The sequence below is a fragment of the Colius striatus genome, unplaced genomic scaffold (assembly GCF_028858725.1).
Source record: "Colius striatus isolate bColStr4 unplaced genomic scaffold, bColStr4.1.hap1 scaffold_195, whole genome shotgun sequence".
Lineage (NCBI taxonomy): Eukaryota > Metazoa > Chordata > Aves > Coliiformes > Coliidae > Colius > Colius striatus.
This window is the reverse complement of record NW_026908485.1, coordinates 1-27630: the sequence shown is the minus strand read 5'-3', so window position 1 is coordinate 27630 and position 27630 is coordinate 1. Positions and strand designations below refer to the sequence as shown.

The 27630-nt window shown below is 47.5% G+C and overlaps 1 protein-coding gene across 1 annotated transcript; it reads left to right on the top strand.

Moving 5' to 3' along the window:
- Positions 1–1787: 1787 nt before the first annotated feature.
- LOC104558179 (collagen alpha-3(IX) chain) lies at positions 1788–26371 on the top strand (the record flags this gene model as incomplete). The annotated part of the gene is made up of 25 exons (XM_062019817.1): positions 1788–1841; positions 2497–2550; positions 3282–3323; positions 4679–4735; positions 6292–6345; positions 6758–6811; positions 7343–7396; positions 8108–8161; positions 9210–9263; positions 9699–9752; positions 10046–10099; positions 10688–10741; positions 11455–11499; positions 12342–12395; positions 12771–12824; positions 15674–15727; positions 16347–16418; positions 19421–19456; positions 20801–20845; positions 21144–21176; positions 22028–22174; positions 22807–22861; positions 23611–23793; positions 24056–24133; positions 25849–26371. Coding segments are annotated over 25 exons (1671 nt in total), but the record flags the coding sequence as incomplete, so codon positions are not given.
- Positions 26372–27630: the final 1259 nt, after the last annotated feature.

The following is a 27630-nucleotide window of genomic DNA, read 5'->3' as shown; positions in this document are numbered from 1 at the left end:
TGCAGCTTTTTGAGATTGTTTGTTTGGAAAGCAGGTTTGGACAATCCAGCTGGGCAGACACTGAGGAAGCCTCGTGCTGTAATCATTCTGTTCCCTGCACAAGGAGACGAGGATCTTGCTGGCTCTAGTTTAGTGCATTCCATAAATATAACAACGTGGTTTGTGCTGTGTTTAAGTCTCTCACCATCTCACTATTTTAAGTTCTACCTTTATCTGAGAGCAACAAGAGCTGAGAACAATACAAATGCAAGCAAAGAGCTGCTTGAGTGACATTCAGTTTAGGAACCTTTAGGTATTTGTGCAGACTGATCTGAGGCCAGCTGTGATTTGCAGAAGTGTCTGTTTAGAGTTTTAGGAGCAACTCACATTTGAGTCTCTCCTCTCTCTTGCCCAGCAAATGCTGAAGGAAGTTGCTGGGGTGAGTTCTGAACATCCATCCCTACTACCTCAAACTGTTCTTCAGCCAGTAATTAATCAGGAATGGCAGAGTCATTATCCTTAAGTTTCTATCCTTGTATTTGTGACTTCAGCTGAGCACCTCCTGCTGTGTGCTGTTACTGTGAGACACTGCTGGAGTTTTCAGACAAAGATTAGTGTCAGAGAGGAGGCCTTAGTGTCTGCCCCAAAGGGGAGTTTGGTTTATCCCTCCTAATTTGCACTCTGGTTTATTCCCATAGGGTGCATTAGGACCTGCCGGGCCGCCTGGACCAGCTGTAAGTACCTCCTAGAACGGAAGAAGAGAGGGACCTTGTATGTCAAACAAAGGGATAAAAGCCTACAGGAGTGAAAATATTGTTTGAAGTGTTTAAATACATATGAGTGACCTGACCTGGTAACACAGGGCTTGGTTTTAGTCTCTGAGATATGTCATAAAGCAAACGAGCTTGGAATAAAGACCAGCAGGTCAAATGCTGTCCAAACTCTTAGACATTAGATAATGTCTAAGAAACAAAAGGAAAAGAGAAGGAAAAGTAGATAAACCAGAATGTTGTCTTTGTACCAGCCTGTGTCCCACTGTCACATCACCATCCATGGCTTTACTTAGAGTCTCGTCAGTAACAGCACCGTCAAGGGAATACAAATGATTGCAGGCACCAGAAGGGTTCATCAAGACTCCAGCTCTGCTCTGATTGCAAATTGCACCAACTGGGGACAGGGCAGTGCTAAGGAAACTTTGAAAAAGAAAAAACCTCCTAATTAAGCAGCATTTTCTGAGGTTTGCTTTTCTTCCTGTACGTTCAGTTTTGATGTGACCTTTTCCTGCTTTCAATGTTCATTCCAGGGCAAAGGACTACCAGGACCTCCAGTAAGTAGTGAAGCTCTTTAGCAAAGGACGTTTGAATGTATTATACTAGATTTATTGGTTACTCTGAATGGTACAAACCCACTCCAGGCCTTGGGATCCCTCTTCTGTGGTGGATAGAGGGGAGTCCTGCAGGTCAGCAGCCCTGTGGGTTTTTATGCTTACCCTAACCCCACTGATTTCAATTCAGTCTTCTAATTGCTGGAAGCAACCAGTTGTGGGGCAGTTTTTGTTTGTTGGGTTCTTGAGGCATCTCAGAGCTGCCCTGTGTCAGAGAGGGCAGATGCTGGCAACACAAAACACTGACAAGGGGGTGCTCCATGGGAAGGTGGAGCAAAAAGAAAGGTGTGTGTTGGGAAACTGATTGTGTGAGTGCAGGACTGGGCTGCTTGGAGGGGTTGGACAAATCAGTGCAGAGTGTTTGCCCTGGGTTTTGTCAGCTATGTGAGGTTGCTCTGGGTGTAAGACTCTGCTCTTTCAACAGGGACCTCCAGGACCCAGTGGGCTCCCAGGTGGAAATGGATTTCGGGGTCCTCCTGTGAGTTTCTCTTCCCATTTCATCCTCATTCACTGAACATGCAGCAACCTCAGAAGAATTAGGTTAATTTCTGGTTTCTTACCCCATTCTGGAAACGTGATGCACAAGACACCACAAGCTCTACAAATGCCTGTGGGCAAAGCTAGTCCCCATTTCAGCTTGTGTAGGGTCACCCCAATGCCAACCCAGTGTCACAGGCATGTGACTGCTTGCATCCAGATCTTCCTTTATCAGCTGTGAGTGAGGACATGAGAGCAAAGGCCAGTTTTCAGCTGACATGTACTTTCAGCATCCTCAAAAGAAGCTACAGCACAGAATGGGTCTGATGTGAGGGAGCCCATTCTGCAGAAGCACACCATCATTTTTGGGTGCTCACAGCTCCACTGGAGAGGCACAGAGCCAGTGGAAGCAGGAATGTGAATGCAGACAGATATTTTCTCTCCTAATACCTCTACTTCCATCTGCTTCTGCTGTTCTCTTTGCAGCCATAGAAGCCTCTGCAGAAAGAAAGGTGCAGTTTAGTCCCATTAGAGATATCTTGTCCCACACTGACAAACATGCAATGGCATTTGGTAGCCACCCTTCCTCTCCCTTTGCATTTTCATTGATGTGGCTTAGAAGGAGAATTCTCACTATTTTTCCCCTCTGTTTTTAGGGACCTTTTGGTCTGCCAGGATTCCCAGGGCCTCCTGGACCACCTGGACCTCCTGTAAGTTGAGACTTGTAAATAAATGTGAGAAAATTCCCTTGTGAAGCCCAGAATGTTCTTCTTGCTGCTGGAACATGCATGTTTCACTTGCTGCCGTTACCCTGAGCACTCCCTTTCTGGGCTAAGTTTCAGCAGACCATAAACACAGTGCCCCAAGGAGAGCAGTGACTTCTCACTGGCTGCACTTTGGTGTGTGGATTATCTCCTGTTTGTTGGGCTGTGGGGATGGAGGAAGCCAAGGATATCCAGGCTTTATGGCAGAGACAGATTGCAGATGGGTTTCTGCTTTCTCAGAGTTTCTATGGTTGTTTGGATTATGGTGTGTCCTTGTAGGGACAGCAAAGGGGGCTTGAAACCAGCAAGTCTCTGGTTTGTGTTGGCTGTGGTGTCTCTGGAAGGTTGGCAGCATAGGGAGGTCTTTCCCAAGGAACTTCCTCAGCCTGAAGGAAGTTCAGGCACTGCTGCTCTTCTCAGATTGCTGCCTTCATTACCTAAGGCTCGGGGCTCTTGCCCAAGCTCATCTGTGCATCTCCAGGAGACGATTGCACCTCTGACATGGCTGCTTTGAGGACTGGTGCTGCTCACTCTCTGGGTTCATGGGCTGCATTTTACACAGTGGGGCTGGGTGTCTGCCTCATCCTGCTCCAGCTGAGCTGTGTCTGCAAAGAGCATTTTCCTGACATTGTACTTTCTCCTGATGTTTCTCTTGACCACAATTTCATGAATTGCAGGGGCTTCCAGGCACCCTTCCTGATGCTGGTGGGGACCTTCAGGTAGGTTTTTCTTTATGTAGCATGAAAACATTTCTTAGTTGAATCCTGGCTGTGCCTTTTCCTTGGCACACTTGGCTCTCAGACCATTTGACAGCTGCAGACACAGCTCTGAGCCACCGTGCCACAGGATGCACAAGTGTCACACTCTGCTACAAGGCTCCAAGGGTTCTTTCCAGGAGGCAGAAATGCTAGTGCTGAGGGTTTTTTTCCTTTGCTTCTCCAAATGCAGGGTTCACACACATTCTTCATTTACGAAACAACTTCAGCATTTGGTAAATGACAACAGCTTTTCATGCATCTGCTTCCAGTCCTGCTCTGCAAAGAGAAAAGGGTGTGTGCGCCGCAGTTTATTTCCACGGACGGTGGCACCGGCTTCTTCTGGGCATATGCTTTGTTTAGATTTCCTTCCTTAGGAGAAAGCCTTGATTCTTTCAAAGGAATGAAAGGAGTGTGAAGTCCATGAAGGATGGAAGTGACATTTCCAGATTGCACAGCTGTTGTTGTGACAGCATCTTTACTTTCCTAATTGGCGTGCCCCAAAAAAAAGGCTCCGAGGCAGCTCAGGCTGCCTTATGGCAAGTCACGTGGAACCTAATAGAAAAGATGATGCTATTTCTGCCAGTTTCATTTCACTTACCCTGTGGAATATACTAGAAAATTAAATTTCTGCTGCAGAGGTGTTGCCTGAGGTTTTACAAGAAGGAGAAAAAAAAAAACCTCAAAGAAAGAAGGAAAAGCTACAGAAGAAAATCTCATTCCCTGCCTAAAGCTTTTAGAGCACGACCTTTGAAGGCCCCATCACATTTCCAGGCATGCCTTGATTTGTTCCCAATCAACACAGAGTTCCCACCAGGGGCTCACCCATCCCAAGACATCTGCAAGTGGCTGCTCACTGATATTTGAGTTAATTTTGTATAGGTCCCCTTCTGATAAACTCTAATGCTTGTCCTTGTTTCCATGAAGTGAGCTGCCTAATGAAAAACAATAGAGGTGAATAAGTGCATAGATTGAACTATGTTCCTAATGATTCACAAGATACCTGTGTGGCTTCACTGGGGAGCTGTGCTTCTCCAGCATTTTGGACTCTGGACCACTGTCAGCCTTCAGAATTTCTTCCAGTCCATGCTCCAAGTGAAGCAGAGCATTCATATATCATTATTTTGTGGGTTACTGGGGGGCTTGAGAGCCTATTTAGAACCTTCTGTCATTAGGAAGTGATGTGAATATGTGTTACTATGAATGGATGAGATTCAATGGATTTGGAACCAGAACCTCCATGACCTCATGACCTTTCCCCCTCTCCCTAGTAAACAAAACCTACTTGATAAACCAAAGAATGTCTCTGTTCTTTGCAGTGCCCAGCTCTGTGCCCACCAGGTCCTCCAGGTCCCCCAGGAATGCCAGGCTTCAAGGTAAGGAAAATACCACCTGCAGATACAAGGGTCTGTCTCTGTCAGTAAATACCAGCACAAACCCCTGGGATGAAACTTGTTCATACAGAGTACCCATCTCCTGCAGGCTCCACACCACCCATGCATTCACCTGGGATTGTGAGTCTGAAACAGAAAGCAGCCAAATATGAGCCAAGAGGATGATGAGGGGCCTGATCCTGCTTTCTTTGCAATAGCTGCTCAGGCACTGAACTCAACCCTTCCTTCACTTTCAGCCAGAGGCTTTGCATCCCTCCAGAACCTGTCTGCACTCACAGGAGTGTTGCTTTGTGGCTCCATCCCTTGCAGGATTGCAACTTTTATTAGATTTAACTGTGGCCATTTACTCCTACAAATGAAATCTAACCCTTCCCATAGAGTGAGCACAAAGATTAAAACACCACACAAGCCTTGCAAGGCACAGCTGATGAGCAGGAGCAAGCAGAGAGCAGCCATTCAAGGCTGCCTCAACAGCAATCTGGTGCCTTTTCAGGCTTCAGAGAGCTGTGAAAATCTCCCTAGTTCTGAGGCTGTGCTCACAGAGCCTGTAAACACAGAGCTGCACATTTTGCAGTAGCAAGACGTAAGTTATGTGATTAAAGACAATTTAATTGTTGTTTTATACTCAGTGTAGCAGCAGGCAGCTTGCTGTTTGATTCTGGTTCATAAATTCTAGATTACAACCCTCAGGAAACCTCACTCAGCAGTTAAACATCTCCTCCTCTGTCCCATCTATGATTCACATGAGTTCTGTGCAGTAGGTTACACTCCAGCAGTGAGCTGAGGTGATAAGTTACTCAGGGTGTTTTTGAGCAGAAGTTGGCAATGGGTGGAAGATCCCCTGAGTCCCTCATGAACTGACCTGCAGATCTGCTTGATCTCTGAGCTGAGTCATCAATATCATTAGCCATACACAATGTTTAGGGTGTAACAACTTGTAATTCATAACTTCTGAAGTGGGAAAAGCAGTGAAGGTCTCCAATGACAATGCAGATGATGCACAGGACCTTTTGCATGGTGAGGAATAACATCTGCCATGGTTAAATTAGTGGGGGTCTCTCCCACAATAACAGAGAGCCAAGAAGCCAACTGAATCTGAGTTATGGAAGAGATTTCAGGAGGATGTGGATTCCTTTGCAAGCTTGATGATGCAGACATTAAAGGTGACTTAAGAAGGGAGGTTAAAGATGCAGAATGACATTTCCAGAAGCCCCGTTTTCATAAGTGATGGGAAGTGACTTCTGCTCTCTGACCTGTAATTGAGAATTGCATCTGGAGGACTGCAGCCCAGTCTCACTACAAGTCCCTCTTGAAAACCAAATCTGGGTATTTCCTGAAGCTCAGTTCTGACACAGACACCTAAGCACAGGCTGGCTAAGCCCAGAGCTGACCTCCACTGACACCCTTCCAGCACATGGATAGCTTATTTCCCCAGTGAGTTGAGTTGTGTGTGTTTAGGTCTTAGAGTTACCTCACAAAATGTAAAGTTTGAAAGCAGACTGCACTGGAATGTGACTCATTGGAGCTTTTCTTTCTAGGGACACACTGGTCACAAAGGAGAACCTGGTGAAATAGGCAAAGAAGGAGAGAAGGTAAACTTCCATTTAAAGGGGATGGGGGAGGATTTTTCTCTTCAAAAGCACCATAACAGCTGGAACAGGGAGAAATGAGGCGACTGGCTGAGCACCAAGGAGAAGTCACTATGTCTGAAGTGCATTGCCTTCCCTCACTCTGCATGTAGAGCCACGTGCTAATACCTCAAGCAAATTCATCTTCTCACTAATCATAATGTTAAGATCAGTTCACTAAGCTAACTCCTCTCATTTCACATGCAGGGATGTCAGCTCAGGAAAAAGCCCTGCATTTATGATGTGGGTAAATTCCTGACTGATTGTAGAAGAAATATACACATAGAAGAAATCACCTGTAATGTAGAAGCAAGTTCCAAATCCATGGCAGACTTGTGCTGTCTCATCTCTTGTCTAATTAGCTTTTTTCTCCTAGGGCAGCCCTGGCCCTCCTGGTCCTCCTGGCATTCCAGGCAGCGTTGGCCTCCAGGTAACACCTACACCCCACAGCTCTTCCCATCACCTTTTTCACTGTGAAACTCAGTGGTGCCATCAGCCATCATCCTGCATTACCCAAACAGCCCTGGCCTCTGCAGAGGAACTGATGTGCAAATTGATGCTGATGACAAAACACATCGTGGCGGTTTCACTGAGCTTTAGTTCAGGTCCTGCTTTTGGCACCTCACCTCAAATGAGACATCCAAAGGAGAGCTGCCCCAGTAGAGCCCTGGACACCTTTTGGGTGGATCTGAGGCTGAGCTCTGGGCTGCCTCAACAGCCTGGGAGGTGGGCTGGAGAGAGTGGGCACTCTGAACACATCTGCATGGGGTGTCTCTACGATGTCACCTCCTCAGAGGCTGTCACCAAAGGGGAAGATGTCTTGTGTGTGCATCAGAAGGCCGAGCTTTTGGCCACTCTTCATTGTTTCTTAATGTTTTCTGTGCTGATGCATTGCTACATCGTACTGTTGTGCCATTTTATGGTTATGACTGGGAGTTAACTGGTTCATTCTCTTAACCAGGGCCCAAGAGGACTACGAGGCCTCCCTGGGCCGATGGGTCCAGCTGGTGACAGAGTAAGAAAAACCTTCCCCTAATTATTTTCTTCCCCCCTCCACCACCAATTTATCTCATGGGAGGCCCAGGTGCAATTTTTCCTTACTGAAGACCACTGGGAACTTGAAAAGATAAAAAGTGCAGCCTCCTTCCTGCACCCCCTCAGCAGAACAACCTTCCAAAGGCAGGAGGAGTCTGCAGGGACAGGGTCAGGCCCAGCCCTGGTTAAGCCTTCAGACCAGAAGGTGAAAGTGTTGTCCCTGCAAGACTGAGACTGCTGAAGAGTCTTGCAAGAAACTGAGAACCCTTTCATGAGTATTTAACTCATGAGTATTTAACTCATGAGTTCTGTTCCGTCTCTTTACAAGAAAAAAGCCAAAGAACCACTGGTGGGCAAAGTCTCCTCAATGGGAACAGGGTCAATCTCCAGCTCATTGTGGCTTTGGAGTTTTGCCAAGGTCCCAGGCTGAGTGCTTTTGAATTTGATGCACTGAGTTAGCAACAAGTGCGTTGTCAAGGTAGAGAAGCCATGAATGATATCAGTGTGTTGCAGAGATAATGGTGGGGACATTCAGAGTGAAAAGCTGCCTGTTGAGAGGGAAGTCTTTAGCAAGGTTTTATCACAAGCAGTCAAGAAACACGAGGTGTCTTTCCAGGACTTTGGTGTTTTCTTAGATTGGGGTATAAGGCAGGGAGACTGTTACTTCACCCTCATGTGTTATTCTCTGCAGGGTGACATTGGTTTCCGAGGGCCACCTGGAATCCCAGGACCTCCAGGGAAAGCTGTATGTATCTTCTCAGCATCTCAGTGGCCCTGCCTCCCACAACCAGAGCCTAAACCCTTTGCTGCCAGTGACCAAGGGGACTGTGCTGACCATCTCCATCACATTATCCCCTTTGCTTTTTTTCCCTCCACTTAAAGCACTGTTATTTCACCAGACCCAGATCTCATGGTCCTTTCTCCATGCCAGAATAAGTTCATCACATTTTCATTACTCTCTGTTCTTCCCTGAGCTATGGGCAAGCACTTGAGGGGCATCTGTGGTGTTCTTGGGAAGAATCAGTAAGCTCCATCCTGAATTTTCAACCTGATTTATCTCCAAGTGCCCACAACTCACAAGGACTTCTGCTACAAGCAGAAATAGTTGTGTTTTGAAGATGCAATGCCCATGCTTTTGCAGAGCTGTAAGGTGAAGTGTAGAAGGCTGAACCTGCACACTTGCCTGTGGGCAGACCCCCATGCCCTCCTCACTGTGTCTAAATATGAGACCAGAGCTGCATCTACAGCATTGTGACCTAAGAGCCTGCCACTCAGTCTGTCCTTGGCATGGATAATGTGGCATCTGCTTTATAACACACACCTTCCCCTCCCCACACCAGCCAGCACACCACAACCTGCACTGACCCTGAGGCATGACCACTCTCTGAGGACCTCTCTCCTCCTCTTTCCCTTTATAGAAGTTCATCCAAACTAGAAGAAAACAAAGTGCAGATTGCCCACCAAACATTTAATGAAGCCAAGCAGGATCTAGAAAACAAACAAAGTTTTCCTCCTGTTTCTGGATGAAAAAATAACTCCTCATTAAATGAAAGGGAAAATGGTCTCTGCCCTGAGGGATTGTTGGCAAAATCCCTGCTGCCATTCATCTGTGTGTCAGGAATTATGGGGCATAACTGAGAAAGCAGAGCCAAGCTCCTGGGGGAAGGAGCTCACTCACACCTCTGCTAAGGCCAGCAAACAGCACAGAAACCCTCAGCATCTAAACCCTCGAAACATGAGTCTGTGTCATGACATGATGAAGATGCTTAATGGCTTTTCCCCCTCTGTTGTAGGGAGACCAAGGAAACAAAGGACCTCAAGGATTCAGGGGGCCCAAAGGTGACACTGTAAGTGCAGTAAAACACCCCTTCTGCTCAAATTTTGGGCATGACATCCAAAGGAGTCTGTTTCGTGGGTTTATCGTGGCTTGTCTCCCTTGGTTTCTTTGAAAGGGATGAAGGCATTCCTTTCAAAAATTAGATGTTCAAGTCTGATTAAAGATGCTTAAGTAATAAGGTGCCTACATGCTGCTTACAGCCTAGAGCACAGGGATCAGATCTTACATCTCCATCCCTTGAAACCATCAAGAGCTTTCCCACATGCTGCAGCCAGCATTGGGCCCGTTTCCTGGGGTGTCCTAGAAGTGGTGCCAGACCCATGTGAACAGGGTAGGAGCCAGCACAAACTGAATGAAATGTCCCTACAAGGTTTGTTACCTTTGTTGACTTATTGCTCTTAAGGGTCATGTCCTGGATAATGCAGGATTTATTGTTGATTTCTAGGGCAGACCTGGACCAAAAGGAAACCCAGGGGCTCGTGGACTCATAGGAGAACCTGTAAGTCAATTGGATAGGATGCAAGTCTCACTGTTGTCATGCTTGCAGATGATAAAACATGCTAGTAAATAACTTGCATTGTACAGTCTTTGCTGTCACAATTCTGCTCTGCAGGTCTCTGTCACCTCCAGTTTAATCCCAGTTGGACTAGACCCTAGTTGTACTGCTCTTAATGAAAAATCTCCCAGTACAACTGGAGCTGGACCCATTGCCAAAAGCTTCTTTGATGTGAATGTGTTTTGCAAAGCACAGAGTCTCCTTAGAAGCCTAACCTGCGTTGTGTGTGGTTGCAGGGCATGCCTGGCAAGGATGGGAGGGATGGAGCTCCTGGACTCGATGGTGAGAAGGTTTGTAAAGTCCTACTTAAACACTGCAGGGAAGATCCCTGCACCCGTCCCATGTGTGTTGCAAAGCTACTGATGCTTCTCAAGAAACAGCATAGCTGGAAAGCTTTTGCTTCTAAAACATTTTCTGGTAGTGTAACTACTGAAGAAAAGTGAAGTTGCTGCTATTCATTAATCCCAAGGAAATGCCCCAAAGGAAGATGCTCATATGAGCCATACACATATGATCTAAACTCAGCCGTGTCCCTCTGCTCAGTGGTTCCTGTTGGCTGACTCTAAGCCTTCAGAGGTGTCCTCTCAGAGCTGTTGACAGACATCTGTTTATTTCAATTGCTGCAAGGTGCTCTCAGGTACTAGCTGCCTGGTTTTTGGATGGGGATCTGGTAGGAACACAGACTGTGTGCTCCAGTGCTGGGAGCTTCCAAGGGGCTGGGAGAGTACCTGGAGCCTCTTGTAGGCACAGCAGGTTCTTAGTCCTGCATGTGTGGGAAGGAAGAAGGTGACAAATGCCTCTTTAAGCATGTGTCTCCTGCCTGTGTCAGACTGTTTTACAGCAGTGGATGGTCCCTCCTAACCTCTCAATGTCCACAGGGTGATGCAGCTCGCGTGGGTGCTCCTGGAGAGAAGGGACCCAACGGACTGCCCGTGAGTATGGCAGCAGGACCTGTCACCTTTGGGTGCCTGTGTGCAGAGATCTTTCCTGGGCCAGCTTGTGCATCAGCTCACAGGGAGCCCCTCTTAAGCCAAGAGGAAATGTACTTTTCCCACCAGGCAGAGAGGGGACAAGACAGGTCAGAAAACCTCTGAAGTAGCACCAAATACCGTAACACCCTGGCTGTCAGCCACTCTGGCTCTGCTTGACATTTGACCTTGAGAGGGAATTTCTGATTCCCATCCCAATGATCTCCATCCCTTATGCAGGGAGGTAAGATGTGGGATACAAATGATCATAATTTAACAACAGCCTGAGCTCTGTTCCTGGCTTACTTATGTCTGTTGGCAAAATGTTTCATCTCTCCAGTCTTCCAACTATTTAAAGCAAGTATTTCATTCTTCCTGTCTTACAGAATCTTTTGAACACCCTTGAGAGAGGTTTCTGCTGTGCAAAATGTGGCTGCTGCTGGTTTTTATTTGTATATTCCTCCTCTTTGCTCTAATTGTCAAGGATTAGTGTACATGGAGCTGTTAGTGCAGTCAACAAGAGGGAAATTGAAGCCATAATTTTCATGGTGAAAGCTGCAGAAATGTAAATCTTCCATTCCTTCAAGCAGACATTGCTTCCTGTATATCAAATCAGACCAGAATATCAGATCTAATAACTGTGCTTTTTCTAACATTGCTTTAATATTGCTTTTCAGGGCCTGCCTGGAAGAGCAGGTATTAAAGGCTCAAAGGGTGAACCAGTAAGTGAATCTCTTTAATGATGGGTTCTGGTGCAAAAGGTACTAAGCTTGTCACAGCAAGGCTTCTCAGCTTTTGGGGGTTGGTGTCCACAAGAAAACCCTGGGAGGACTTACCCTGAAAGGACAATGCCAGCTCTGTCTGTTTCAGGGAGACACAGCAGAGACAGTCAGCAGTGGTTTAGGAAACCTCAGAAAGAAGGAAAGATTCACCCTTCTTTCCAAGCCCCAGGAGGGAACCCAAAGGCTGAGCATCTGCAACCAGCAGCAGGATTTGCTCCTCTTGCCTTTGGCAGGCTTTTCCCCCATCTCAGGAGAAAAGCTTCCACAGAGCTTTAGATTTGTACCTACCTGGGAGAGAAATCTCAGCCTCAGGCAGAGCAGAGCAGAGCAGCACAAAGCTGTCCTGGAAACCCTGGGGTGTCTGTCCTTCCCTTTCTCAGTTCCCCTTCCTTACCATTGCCAGAGCTCCCACAGCACACTGCAGGAAGGTTTCTCCCTGCAGCAAGGTGGTGCAGAAATGAATGCAATGGGCTGTCTTGAGCAGCAGCTCCCAAAGAGCATCCCTGTCTCACTGCTGCCCTTCAGCCCTGGGGGGGATGTGGCAGCACTGCCCTGGGGCTGGAGCCCTCCCTCCTCCCAGGGCAGGATGATGTGCAGCTCTCCTCTCCTTCACATCTCTCCTGTTGAGGGGTTTGTCCTCTTGGTCATAAAACTGCAACAGTTTGAAGCTGGTTTTATTTCCTGATCCAGGTTTTGACTCTGCTCTGTTTGCTACTCTGGGTTGGACAGAAAAGACTCTCTGAAGCTGTGTCCTGACTGAGTGTTTGCTCTCTCCTCTGTAGGGCAGTCCTGGGGAGATGGGAGAGGCAGGACCCTCTGGAGAGCCAGGCATCCCTGTACGTATCCTCATCACCTCCATTCCTCTTGAGCTCTGGCTTTGCAGTGAAGCTGGAGTTGCATGCTGCTGCCCTGCACAAACAGAGCTTTCTGTAAGGTGGTGGCTGCTGTGCCATGCATGGAAGCCCATGGTGGTGAGGGCTCCCAGGCTGCCCTGGGATGCGTGGGGCTGCCTGGATGGGCTCCTCAGAGCCTGTGGCAGAAGTCAAAGCCCACCAAGGCAGGTGGTGTGAGCTGCTGGATGGAGCAGCAGGGCAGGGAATTTGGGATCGAAACAACCTGAGATCCAGATATACTTTCTGGCTCTGCAGTGGGTTGGGAAGGATGGGTTTGTGGCTCCTACGTGGCACAGCTGACTCCGGTGTCGTTGCCAGGGCGATGTGGGTGTTCCTGGGGAGAGAGGTCTGCCAGGACCCAGAGGAGCAACTGTAAGTACAATGCTGCCTGTAAATCAAATAGATATCCAAATAGAGTTCAGTACATGGGGATTACTCTCTGGCTAAAGTAAAAGGCCACATTCTCTCTTGGTATTGTCTCTGGGGAGTTTTGGCAGCACAGGAATTACTCCCCAGACTGGGTCAGATCCTGTTCTCACTCTCTGCTCAAATTGTTCAAGAGGTTTGTGGAGCTGCTACAGTCAGACAGGAGAGACTGGACAGTCAGCAATTCCCTCATTAGACAGTAAAAATATAGTTCAGCTTGTGCTGAAAGCAAGTCATTAATGAAGCAAAACTCCCATTGAGCTATTGCAGTGCACATTGTCACCAGCACAGGAATCATGAAATCCTTGCCCTTCTTCTGTTGCTTTCCTTGGAGCAGTAGAAGTTAACTGCAAAACCTTCAGCCATACAACAGCAAGCCTGGGAATTCTCCACCTTGTCATGGTGAATGGCAGGGGCTATAATGCATTAGGAAGTTGGCAATCTCTTCCCTTTCACTTTTCCCTTTCACAACCATATGGTCCCACACCACACCAGTTATCAGGTGAGGACTTTGATCATACATTTCCTTCTCCTACTCAGTATTATAGCAGCAGGATCTTGCTGAGCTTGCAGAGGTGAGCCCTTAGGAAACAGACTCCCATACACAGCTCAAGCAGTTCTCACTTTGTCAACTGACAGCTTCATGAAACCTGTGGATTAGAAACCACTGATGTTGTCAGTGGAGCATCTTCTGCTTGCATTGCATTCCCTGTGTCTTCTCAGAGGCTAGGAGATAAATTGGAGCTGCAATCCAAACCTGAAAATAACTGCATGGCTACTTATAGTGCTCCTGCTGCACAGCAGAGATGATAATAAAGGATATCAGGGTGATAAAACCTGATTTTGTTGACACTACTAAAAATGCTGGGAGACCTTTTATTTTGTCACTCCCCAGCTGCTGCCACCATTGTGGTTGGACCTGACCTTCCAGTGGTTTTGTTGGGCTCTTCTCTTCTCTTCTCTTCTCTTCTCTTCTCTTCTCTTCTCTTCTCTTCTCTTCTCTTCTCTTCTCTTCTCTTCTCTTCTCTTCTCTTCTCTTCTCTTCTCTTCTCTTCTCTTCTCTTCTCTTCTCTTCTCTTCTCTTCTCTTCTCTTCTCTTCTCTCCTCTCCTCTCCTCTCCTCTCCTCTCCTCTCCTCTCCTCTCCTCTCCTCTCCTCTCCTCTCCTCTCCTCTCCTCTCCTCTCCTCTCCTCTCCTCTCCTCTCCTCTCCTCTCCTCTCCTCTCCTCTCCTCTCCTCTCCTCTCCTCTCCTCTCCTTCCCCTCTTAATCTCATTTTGAAATCCAGAAGCCTACAGCAAATCTAACATGATTTCTGGTATGTGCCACTTGGAAGAAATTGAACTGGATGATGATTTATCGTTTGTGAGCAGCTGAAACTTCCAAGGAGAGAGGAATCAGCCTTAGAAATAAACTGAATTACTAATGTTTGCTTTCAGGCCTGCAATTTTTCATCAAAATAGCTGTCCCCACTAAAGGTGTCCTGTTATTACAGCCAAAAGCCAAGGGGAGTCGAGCTTTGACTTTATTTAGCACAGCATTCCAAAGATTTCTTCCCATCTGGTGCCTGTTGGGTTCCACTGTTAAAGGCACCAGCACAGCAAAGTCCCTTTGGATGCAGCTCAATGGGGCTTTCCTAGAGCTCTGGCTTTAGAGATCTCAAAGCTCCTCAATGAATGACAAGGAAAAAACAGACTGGAAAACAGAAACCACAAAAACAGCCTTCTGAAGATACTGCTGTTTGATTTCAGCAGATTGCCTCCTTCCTCTGGGCAGAGCCTGGTTTCTGCACCAGGTTAGGGACTGGCTGAGCTGGAGAACCAGGCAGGGACAAGGGTGACTGGTTTAGATCAAACACTGAGTCACATATCACATGAGGATTTCTTCCTGTTCAGGGCCAGAAAAAAAATGATGAGAGGCAGGTGGATGTTCAGCTACCAGGGAGAATTTGTAGGGCTAACAATGAGGGATAAATTACTTCAGGAACAACTCCAGATGGGATTTTAACACAGGGCACAGCTGCACTGCAATCCAGCAGACAGATGGGTTCTTGGGCACACACAGACTGTGCTGACCCATCCCCTGCCCAGGGCAGAGGGTTTGAAGTTCATTTGTGTCCCTGAGATGACTGTGGAAGGAGACAAAGCTGAAGTCCCACCTTGTGACATGAGTTTACCTGAGGCATCTATTTCCAAAAGACACTACAAAACCAGATTTTGATGCCTAAATGACTCAGAGCTGGGGTTTTTTCACCCAGAATTTTTATCATAGATGTGGTTTTTATCAGTAGAAAGCAACAGAGACTCTTAATGGTACCTTTTGTGTTCTGCCTGTTGTTCTGCTCTGCAAAGCATCTGCACTAGCAGCAGCAGACCCTGCTGCTAACAAGTACATCCAAGCAGATAGATGCAATTGCCATTTTTCATTCCCAAGTGTGTGCAGCACATGTTCTACAGCAGCTTCTTGCAGAACTGGATCAATTAAAAGCACAATATTGCTGTAGCAGATCCCCTTTCATGTGTATTGTCCTATGCTGTATCACTTTTTGCTGTTGATCTTCCCTGCATGATTTGTTCTCAAGCATTAATATATACAAATAAGCATTCTGTTAATATTAGCAAAGCTCAGGAAAGACCAAACACCACTTCTCAGTGGCTCACCAGCTGTGCCAGTGTGCAGAGTGTGCTGCAGGGCAGAACTGCAGACCCTTTCTCTGTTAGGAGTGAGCCAATTTATTACACAATGACTTGCCTGGCTCTGGAGTCTCTCCTTACCAAAGCTTGCTTTTCTCTTTTCAGGGACCACTTGGTCTTCAAGGCCCAATAGGAGCCCCTGGTGTCAGAGGTTTCCAGGTCAGTATGCTGACAGGGTGATGTGATGTGCACTGTGTTTTGCCAGGCCACTGTTTTCTACAAGACAACTGCACAACAGCAACAAGTGACAGGGAGAGATGTCTTTCTGCTTGCCAGAACCAGTTTGACACCTCAACACAGTACAGCTGAAAGAGCACCATAAGAATACTTTATATTTAGTATTTGTTTGCCTGTATGTCTTCAGGGAACTCCTCCTCCCTTCTTCCCTGGAGACTCTTGTATTTCTTCCCCGCTTCTCAAGGGCAAGTGTCCACAACCACTCCACTCCCCAGTGAACGTGGCTGAAAGCCAGTGTATGGTGCTGCCTTCCAGGAGCATCACTTGGGCAGATGGGATTGTGTTAGGGAAAGCCCCAGGCCTGGGGCATGAGGCAGAGTGGCTGACCTGGGCTGGGAAACAAGCAGGAGCTGCAGGAGCTGAACCAACCAGTGCAAGTGGTCCCTGAGGTGGGAAGGAGAGCAGAGCTAACACAAAGGACCTCTTTGTACATGTTACAGAGACTGGTGAACTTTGGAGATGTCAAGGTGTGTAGACTGCCCTGTAAGCTGCAGGGTAATGCACTGTGAGCTGTAGCTCTTTGTCTCTGTTTTGCTAACAGGGTGCCAAAGGTGCCAGCGGTGAACCCGGCCTTCCCGGCCCAACTGGAATCCGTGGAGAGTTGGGTGACAGGGTAAGGAGACATCTGCAATTAATTCCTGCTAGGGAGATGTGCAATTAGAGCATAACAGGGTCCTCAGACATGGTGTGTCTGGTGCCACCCTAGCAAACACAAGCAGGCTTGGTAGAAGGTGGTATGTGGAGTGGCCCTGTCCATCCTCTGAGGCTGCTGCGTGCCCAAGGCAGAGGCTCCAGCAGGCAGCAGCACCTCCTGGCTCTTCTGCTCTGCTCTTCTCTCAGTTCAGGAACTTCCACTGCTTTAGACTGGGTGGATTATTTAAAAGAGACTTTTGGATCCTATCCTAGCCAGAATGGAGGATTGTTTGGGTTTTTTCCCCTGCTCTCTGTGCTGGTTTCTCCAAAGCCTTGCTCCCTGTCAGCACAGGAGAGCTGGCTGATGCTTTTTGCTACTCAGATGCATGAGTAGGTTTTTCTGGATTGGTTTCAGTTACAGATTTCTCAGTGATTTTCTTTCTGAACAGCAACACACCTGGGCCTCACACCTCACAGTCAAGGTGGCTTTTTGTTTAAATGAAGTCATTCTCATTTAAAAGAAGCCAACAGGGCAAAGTGAACAGCCTTTGTTAGGGGTGTGCAGGAGAACAGTGGCAGTGTGTTCACTGCCTCCCTGGACTCCAGCTTTAAGGTGAAGTTTCTGTGTAAGCAATCACAGCAGCACCATGAGGGTTTCACAATGGCCCTTCTGTGCTGGCTCCAGGCAGGTTTCAAAAAGCCTCTTTAGGGGACTGTGAGCCTGGGAGTGTGGAACAGGAGAGTTATTGTGGAGCTGCAGGGTTCTGACTGCATTCAGGGCTTCACTGCAGTGAAAACATACATCCAGAGGGGAAGGGGCCCTTGGGCAGAGCAGCCTGGTGTCCAGAGAGAGGGAGAATATTACACTTAAAGCCAGACAAAAAAAAAGTAGGTGTTATTTCTGGCTCTGAAGTGTAGTTACTCTGAGATTTAATTGTTGATTGTTTCTTTACACTCCAGCTCATTAATAGCTTTGTCCAGGAAAGCTCCTTGTAGCAGGTTTAGATAAAGCTGGAGACTTTCCACCTCCAGGTATGCAACTGGTACAGAGGAACTTCCATCTGCCCAGCCAGTGCCACTGAGGCTGGAGACAGCCACATGTGCCCACCACAGGTCTCCTCCCAGCCATCAGCACTGCCAACTGTACCACTGGGCACAAGATCTGGGCTGGGAGGACTCTAAAACCTCACACTATGTCTTTAGCTTAAACAAACAGCCTTTGCCATGGTGGGTGATGGCAAAGACAAAGAGCTTGGCAGACACTGCCCTGGGTTTGCTTTGCTGCCAGCCCAGCCTGCAGGTCCTAACATGGGCAAAGAGAGTGTGAGTACAGGATCCATTCAATTACAGTGTCCCGGCTGCCATCACACCCTCGAGACATCAGCTGTGACTCTGTGCTTCCCTTTGGAAAAATAAAACCATTCCTGTGAGCCTGAGCTAACAGGTACTGATAGGCTTTTCACACCCCTTGACCTGACTGTGGTTAGAAAGGAGCACAGCTCTAAGTGCTGGCCTCAGAAAATGGAAGAGGTTTAGTGCATTTGACTATAAGATCCAAATCAGCATTGAGGTGATGTATAAGCCACGTTGTTGGGGTGGGCTGGTGGGCAGGGGAAGGATTTGGCTGCTATTGCTGACTGAGGTAGCAATGAGCAAATACTTTTTCCTAAGGATTTTGATTATGATGAAATTCCTGAGGATTCTGGATGCCAGCAGCCACCTGGAGCAACGTCTGTCTCTCAGCTCCATACACCAGTTGAAGCTTGGCCAAAAAATGTGTAACTGATAGGGTGACACAGATGTGGGGACATGGAGCTGATGTCCCAAAGGCCTGTCACTTGCTGCTGCTGCTAGGAATTACTCCTGGTGTAATTTACAGTTTTGAATCCAAATGTTTTGGACTAAGCTTTTCTTTAAGGGACATGATCTTTGGTGAATAAGCTGGGTGCTATTGCCATAAACTTTCATGAAGCCCTGAGACTGTGTGAAGTTAGAGGTATAAATCTAAATGATTTGCCATCAGCAAACATAAACTGGGAGTTATAAATAGCTGCAGCCATTCTTGCCTTTCCACACTCCATAGTCTGTTTTGCTGAGGATTATTTCTTATTTAATAGAAATCCCCTCCTCTCTTTTAACTCAGTGCTTGACTTGAGCGAAGTGACCTGCCCTTGTTAGATGTGATTGTTCTCTTCAAAGTTCCTGTTCTGCTGAGCCATTGCCAGATCTAGTTATTAAAACAACATCCATTTGCAGATGCCAGCTTGATGAATGTGCTGTAGAAATCCTCTCTCAAGGGTGAAATGCTTGAATTTCCCATGTAGATTTTGCAATAGAATGAGAAATCCAAGGTTTTCCTGACGTCCTTGTTGGCTCAGTTGTATGGAGCTGAAGTCATTAACAGGGCTGAAAATGCCTCATGTGGAATCCAGGTAGATAAAGTTGGAAGGATTTCTCAAGTTGGTAATCAGTTCATCAACTAAATGTATTTTATTGCTGTGACTGTTGTTCTGTGACTCAGTCAGGAGCACCCAAGCAAATCCCCAGGAAAAGTGACAATCTGATAAAGCCTGGAGAAAACCCCCTGACTTTTTGCCTTTGTCCTTATCCATTTCATACTGTGCATAAATTCAACCTCCTTCTCACATCTTCAGGTGTGAAAGGCAGAGATCAGTCACCCACCAGTCTCATCCTGCACCTTGCCCTTGAGTTTGTGAACTTGCTGGTTTGGTTATGAAATGACATGGCAAGAGGTCTGAGAAACTGCCCTACCACACAAACTGGTTACTGCAGAGAGTACTACAAAGCTAGCAAGGATGCTTCAGGTCTCTTATTTCTAAGTAATATGAAGGAGATTTGGACCCTCCTACTTGGCAGTTGGGAGACTAATTCCCAGCCCCTTGCTGAGTCTGACCACACCAGGAATTTGCAGGAAGAAAACAGTTGGAGCTCATTTCCTTTCTCTCTTCTATTTATTCCCAGGGTCCTACTGGTGTTCCTGGTCCCAAAGGTAACCAGGTAAGTGATAACTTTCATGCTGTAGTCAGCAGAGGCATTTCAAGCATACCTCAGGCACAGCCTTTCACAGCACAAACTGCTTTTCCTCCCTCAAATGAAAATACTCAGGAGCAGGCACCAACTAAATCCTCTTTGGTCCCCTTTTTTCCTGGGTTGCTTAAAAAGATGTAGTCTGCTGTAATGGAGATGCATGACAATGCTGTGACACAACTGCCAGGCTCTTGCTTTGTGTCTGGTAGCCACGAGGCAGCCGTGTACTTGCTCCTCACGTCGTGTTCCTCCCCAGTCCAGTTTCGAGGTGCAGCTCTTCGCTGAGCCTCAAGTGCCTGATGGAGAGGATTCATCCTAGTCTCAAAGCTTGCCTCACTCATTTAATCTTTTCCTTTTTGCTGCTTAACTGCTATAGTTGAATTAATCTCAGCAATGAGCTTTTGAGCCAGTTCTCATCAGCTAAGTGACTGTCATTAACACACGCCTGTGTCTTTGCAGAAAACCAGTGCTGGTTTTGTTTACTGGTGTCAGTGTGGTCTCTGTTTTGTTGCTAAGGGAAAGACCAACCTAATCTCCATTTGTCTTGAAATAACTTGCTCTCTAGAGCCACAGAGTCACTGTAACAATGCTCATTACCTGCTCTAATTGCTAGGTAATAAACCTTCTCTGCTGCAGAGCGTTGGGCAGGGGGAGCATGGCTGGGGGTGGTTCCTGTTGCCCCCAGTGATGCTCCATCTGCTCTTGGCTTGATGGGAGGATCAGCAAATTGATGCTCCTTGTCGTGGCCAGTAAAATTAATGTCACCAGAGCTTCAGCCACTCTTACATTACAGTCCCCAGGAGTGGAGAGGGATGGCTGTCACCAAGTGAGGGATCGTTTCTGTTCAGGGGTTGGATGAAGCTGTTCTGCAGACAACTCTTTCTGCAGAGGACACAGTTACACTGAACATGAGCATCACAAATCCACCTTTCCTGTGAGACCCAGAGCCTGTAGGACCTGGAATTGAGATCCTCTGTAGGAGGAATTCCGGTGCCAGCCTGTGGATGTGTTTCATAGCTGCCCCGTCAAGGCTGTCAGAGGTCTGTGTGAATTCAGCCTTTCATGCAAGGACCAGCTTGTTGCAAAGGGCACCTGGTCCTTGTGCAAGCTGCTTTGCAACACGAGTGCCATTGTCAGCTACTGTAGAGTTCAGCTTTGGGAAGACACAACTTGCTCTTGCTGGAGCAGCTGTAGAAGTTGCTAAGTGGCCTCACCTCCCTTAGGAGATGGGACTATCCAAGTCTGAGTGAGCCTATTGTAGATAATCCTTGTGCACAAACAGGTGCAATGTTAATTCTGGCATCTCACTTTCAGGGCATTGCTGGAGCAGATGGCCTCCCAGGGGACAAAGGAGAACTGGTAAGTGTCCTTATATTCAGTAGAATTGACTCCTCAAATAACAGATGTGTCTAAGGGCCCAGCAGCAGCCAGGTTGCCAGTACCCAGGGCAAGTCTCAGCATCAGAGTCCTCTCCCTATTGTGCCAGGGCTGAAGCTGAGCTCCAGCATCCTGTTCTCATTCCTGACCCCTTTTCTAGAGAAGCCCATTAGGGGTTGTGTCTGTGTCCTCGTGGCTTCCTGGAGCTTGGGAGATTTGGGGTTAGATGTGCATTTCCTGAATGGATTGTTCTTTCTTATTTGCTTTTTCTTGTTAACAGGGTCCCTTTGGTCCCCCTGGCCAAAAAGGAGAGGTATGTGTCAGGCACTGCAGGCTCATGCCCTGAAAGGTTTGGGAGTGAAATGTGCTTATCATGTCTTTTGATGATTTATCTCCATGAACAATGCTCTGGCATCATCTCCTAGAAGCATGTTTTCCTCATGGTTGTACTATAAAATCTATGACAATGACATTTTTTCCTGGCATTCAGAATATTCAGATGTGATTGATAACCCTTGTGCAGCAAGTGCCCTGTCAGCCACGTCAGTTAGGGAAACCTGGAGTCAGACTCACAGAACCATTTTGGTTTGAAAAGACCTTTAAGATCACCAAGTTCAACCCCTGCCCTCACCCTGCCCAGCCCAGCACTGACCCACAGCCCTCAGCACCTCAGCCCCACGGCTTTGGGATCCCTCCAGGGCTGGGCACTGCCCCAGCTCCCTGGGCAGCCTGGCACAGGGGCTGACACCCCTCTCAGGGAAACAGCTCTGCCTCAGCTCCAGCCTCAGCCTCCCCTGGGGCAACTTGAGGCTGTTTCCTCTCGTCCTGTCACTTGCTACTGAGGAGCAGAGCCTGACCCCCAGCTCCCTGCAGCCTCCTGTCAGGGAGCTGCAGAGTGCTCCTGTCTCCCCTCAGCCTTCTCTTCTCCAGGCTGAACAACCCCAGTGTCCTCAGCTGTTTCCCACCAGACTCATTCTCCAGACCCTTCCCCAGCTTCATTGCCCTTTTTTTGACACTGTCCAGCCCCTCAGTGTCCCTCTGGCAGTGAGGGGCCCATCACTGACCGCAGCACTCGAGGTGCAGCCTCCCCAGGGCCTTTAACTAACCCTGAGAAAAGAACGGACCACGTCTTTAAAGTCTTGAGTATTTTCTTCTTCATTACAGCCAGGAAAAAGAGGAGAACTCGGTCCCAAAGGTGCCCAAGGACCCAATGGGACAGCTGGAGTAGCAGGGATCCCAGGGCATCCAGGGCCCATGGGCCATCAGGGGGAACGAGGTATCCCTGGCATCACGGGGAAACCGGGGCCTCCGGTGAGTGTCAGCTGCTGCTGGGCACGGTTACAGGGCTCTGAGGGGACTGAAGGGGTGGTGGATTTTGGATAAATATTCAAAATATGAAGCCCTGCCTTTGAGCAGGCCAAAGCAGGTGACTGTGCAGGTCCTGACAGGGCTAACAGCCTTGCATCAAGGGTTTATCACTGCAAAAACAGCCTGCAGGCTTCAGAGGTCAAGTGTCCCAGAGTGGGTGCCTTGGAGGACTCCTCTGACAATAACAAACAGTGATCTGTGTCCTTTGGAACGGGCTGTAGGTCACTGTTCTTGTTACAAAACTGATTTAGAAGTTGTTCATTTAAAAACACAACTCCTACTCACCACTTCAAAAGTTAGACCTCGGGCTTGGTCCAGAGCTTGGGTTTCATCATTCAAGAAAGGCCAAAGAAACTCCAGGCTTATTGGGGCCTAACAGTAAAATGAATCTCTACCATCAGTAGAACAGAGCTTCTGAACTGAAGCTGGCATCTTTTGAAGAGGGGGAAGAACCCCATTCCTCTTCATGTGGGACCCTGCGCTCCTCAGTGAGCTGCTGGAAGTGTGTTTTGAGTCCTAAAGCTTCTGTTGGGGGTAACTGTTGATAACGTGGTTTAAGGACCTGTTCCTTGCAGGGCAAAGAGGCCAGCGAGCAACACATAAGAGAACTCTGTGGGGAGATGATAAATGGTGAGTATTATTGACAGAAACATGACTTGGATTATCATACTTAGCTGAAGGTTAATAGATCCTGAACATGACACTTGTTGGGTTTCTGTCCTAATAAGAAAAACAGATGTTGACCTTTAACATAAGGGAATGATTGAGGAGGTCACCTTGGTGTCTGGGATGTCTTTCATTTCTCTACACTTGGTATTTTGAAATGATTCATCACGGCAACATGCAACATGTGCTGGAAGCAGCTTTGACACAAGTATCACAATGGCTCGTGTCACTCTGTCCCCCTAAACTTCAGCTCCCACCTCCTCTCCCCTCCAGAGCAAAACATCTGTCTTTGCAGCCCCTGCTCTGCATTCAGAGGTTACATTTGCCATTGGGGATGAAGGGAAACTCTGAAAGCTCCTTTCACAAAACTCACTTTAATGATTCCACTATCTAGAATATTCCTTTGAAGTGGTTTGGAAAGAGGAGCTATCCCTGGCTTTAAAACCTGCACATCTCTGACCAGAATCTCCCTCTGGAGATGTTAAAACATTTTTTTAAAGCCAGAGATGAGCTGGGGGGACAGATCCAATGTTTCCTTCTCCCAGAAGCAGCAAGTGCGTAGGAGTGACAAGGTGATGAGGATCTGCCCGTGCCTGCAGCTCTCCATGTTCAGCTGCTCACTCAACTAGGGACACTGATGGCACTGATGACAAACAAACAGCCACTCCAAGAGGGAAGATGGTGGACATGCAGTTGTTAATTGTCCTTTTCAGATCAGATTGCACAGCTGGCTGCTAACCTGAGGAAGCCCTTGTCTCCAGGAATGACGGGTCGGCCCGGCCCAGCTGGACCCCCAGGTCCTCCTGGAGCCCCGGGAAGCATCGGGCATCCTGGGCCTCGTGGTCCCCCTGGCTACAGAGGGCCAACAGGAGACCTTGGTGATCCTGGTCCCAGAGGTGAGACTTAAACCAACCTGCTTCAATGTTGTGCCCTCTGAAAATAAATTGCCAACTCATTTCAGCAGTGGGGGAGGAGACGATCAAAAGATCAGGCCTTGGGCAGGAGCTGCTGTTCCAGAGGGCAGTTCTGCATCTTTAGGGGTGCAGTGTAAGCAATGTGATGTCCTGAGGATTCTGAGGTTCTCTTAGTCTTTCCCCTGTCCCTGGGTCCAGCTGCAGTACCCAACTCATTGTTGAATTTGTCTCTTTATGATTAAAGGTGACACTGGTGAAAAGGGAGATAAAGGACCTGTCGGTCAAGGTATTGATGGGCCTGATGGTGATCAAGGACTTCAAGGTAAGGCTGTGCAAACAGTTTAATAACTCAGGACTGAAAGAAAGGCTTTAAGAGGGACAGCTCTGCATATCATTGGCAGTACATAATAATCAGTTTGTCCTACTAATGGTGACAGTAGAGCTGTTTTGCTGGTAGTACAGCAGAACTTCATTAGCACAGCCCCTCTTCACACCACTCTGCAATGCTCTGGCAACTGGCTTTGAGAAAAGGCTGCTGGGACACACAGGCTCTGCACTTGTTCTTGGTTTCCTCTGCTAATGGCTGTGACAGATCAGGAGCTTTTATAGATCAGCAAGTCAGAATCCTTCTTAACTACACCCACGTGGCTGATGCTGCCAGAAGGGGGTGTTTTTCAGTGGTGCTTCATATGCTGGACCTAACTGGTTAAGGGAGTACTGTATCAGTTCAGTCAAAGGTGGGGAGGCTCTGACTCCAGCTGAAGGCTAAAGGATCATGCCTGCTGCCTGTGTCCTGATGGACAAGTGTCTTAGTGATGCTCTGCTTAAAGAATGCTGGAGCCTGGACTTCAGTTGATGTTTCTGGATCAAGCAAGAAAAACTAGAGATAATATTTAATTTTACCAGAAACAAATATAACTTCCCAGCAGGATTCTGAGTGACAGTGCTGTTATTGCTCTGGCACCTGCCTATGATCCCAGTTCCTGAGGTCTTGAATCCTTTATCAAAAGATTCAAAGATTAACTTTTGCAAATTAATATCTATTAGAAACTCAGAACAACATCCTCTTTTTCTCACCTCTTAAAGGAGCTTTTCTGATTGGGATTACATCTGTGCCATGAATAAGCTACAGGCACCAAAAGCAGGCTCTGCATCCATACAATTACATAAAAGCACAATATGTATACCCAGTTGTCTTAGGTAAATGCATTAATCCATGAATATTTTCCTTGCCAAAGCATGCCCATAGAGGCTGTGCTTTGCATATTAGATATTGAGAGCATTTGTCCTAGAAGGGAAACCTAAAGAGATCAACAACAGATGCAATTCACCACTTACATGAATGTAAAGAATCAAGCACCCTCTGTCTATCATCAAGACAGAAATGCAGGTGTATAGAGCACCTCAGGGGGACAGAATCCTATTGCACAGTCTCTGGGAAGCTGCAGCAGCTTGCTGTTACAGAAACTGCTGGTTTGGGAATTATTTGTCTTATCTAAAGGAGGAAAGAAAGGAAAAGAACTAGCTCCAGTCCACCCCAAGCAGAAAGTCTATTGGCCAACAAACAAACTCTGTATTTTATCATGAGCAATTGCAATTAGAAAGCTCTTATCTATAATATTAAGGAACTGTTCTGTATTATCCTTACCTCTAGTCCCCTTCCCTTCCTCAGAATCTTGATTACATCTAGACTCCAGGAGGTGGATGGAGTTGAGGCAGCTGAAGGCAGCAGGCTGGTGGCAAGGAGAGAGGGATGGATAATTGTGAGTTCCCACACTCAGGACCTCCCTTGAGCAAACTATTCAGGGACAATGTAAAATAACTCTTATCCATGGGGGTCATCCACAAAGTTGAGGCAGTCCTGAGCTGGAATCCAGTCCCAGGGTGGCCAGCAAAAGTCAAAGCAGCTGCATTCAGCACCCAAAGCGCGATACGAAACAGCTGAGGGAATCCCAGCAATGCTACCCTGAGAAATCCAAGGTGCACCCATTCAGGCTAGATTGAATTCATGTCATCTTTTTTCCCCTCCATGTTTAGGACCCCCTGGTGTACCTGGAATTACTAAAAACGGTCGTGATGGGGCTCAGGGTGAACCGGGGCTCCCTGGGGATCCTGGCAGCCCCGGCACTATCGGGGCGCAGGGAACGCCGGGGATCTGCGACACGTCGGCTTGTATGGGAGCTGTTGGAGCAGCAACGTCCAAAAAGTCATAAAAGAGCAGTACAACAAGTGGAGAAGTGACTGAGTATTTAAATAAACGATGCATTGTAAGAAAACAGACAGCATCCTCCTAGTGATAACTGGACACGGGTTCCTTCTGTTACATTAGGTGGAGACTTTGACACAGGTCTCAAAGCATCGGATGGAAACTTTACAAGATGCTTTATGAGTATTTGTTTCCCCTCCCTTTGATTCTTTTCCAGCATTTTTACTGCTAAACCACCTCACATTCCATTTCTCCCCTTGTTCAAGCCACCTGCAAGAGGAAGCTCCTTTTTAGCACCTCCCACCAAGCGTGTACTGAATTGTTTGAGCTATGTCACGCTCCTCAGTGCCTCTCCTGCTGGCTCCAGTGACACAGGTCTATGCACAAAGATACACACTGTTAAGCTATTTGGGCACCAACTGCTACTCCCAGCAGTGGAAATTAGGCATTTAAATAGCCCCTCTTTTAACCTTTTATGATTCTGGCCTGAGCAGAGACCAATGCTTATGGATATGCAGGCACTGAGCAATGTCCAGAGTGCACCTCAACTATTTGCCAAGGAAATAGTAATCCTCTTGCAATCAAATTCTGCAGCAGGTATAATGTAGCTGCTTTAATTTCCAGGGGAGAATTTTTGGCTATTTTCATATGATAATAAAGGAAACCAAGTGACAGCATTTCCCCACCTCTACTTCAGCTATTTGCACAGTAACTGCGAAGGAAACCCCAAGTCAAAAGGAGGCTCAAGTCCATCCCCAAACCACCTGTACCAGCTGTTGTGAAAATAAATGGAGATTTTTTGTAACCTTTTCTTTGTGATGTTGTAAGTGTTGTTATCCACCTGGCATTAACTCACCTCAGCTCCATTTTCCAGCTGTGTTGTGTCTGCAGGGCGAGGCTGTGGTAGCAGGGGGTGCTACAGGGGTGGTTTCAGTGAGAAGCTGCCAGAAGCTTCTCCCATGTCTGACAGAGTCAATGTTCTGACTCCACCACAGACTCACCTCTGGCCAAAGCTGAGCTCCAGCAGCAATGGTGGGAACACTGTGGGGATTAACATGGAAGAAAGGGAATAAAAAGGAGTCAACTGTAGCAGGAGTGAGAATGTAGGAGAAAGGAGGAGAAGTGCTGCAGGCACCAGAGCAGAGGTTCCTCTGCAGGCATGTGGTGCAGCCCATGGAGGAGCTGAGATCCACCTGCAGCTCACAGAGGACCCCACACCAGAGCAGGTGTTGCCTAAAGGAGGCTGTGACCCCATGAAAAGGCTCCTGGCAGAACCTGTGGAGAAAGGAGCCCATGCTGGAGCAGGTTTGTTGTCAGGACTTGTGACCCTGTAAGGATCACATAAGAAGCATCCACCTTGGAGAGGATTGTGGAGGACTGTCTCCCATGGGAGGGACCCCACTCTGGAGCAGGGAAAGTGTGAGGAGTCCTCCCCCTGAGAGGAAAGAGCAAGAGACAAAAGGTGTGATCAACTGACCACAACCCCCATTCCCATCCCCCTGCAGCCCTACACGGTGGAGGCAGAGACCTGGCAAGAAAGGAAGGGTGAGGGCAAGTGTTTTAGGGTTTATTTCTCATTACCCTTCTTCTGTTCTGCTTGGTAATAAATTAAC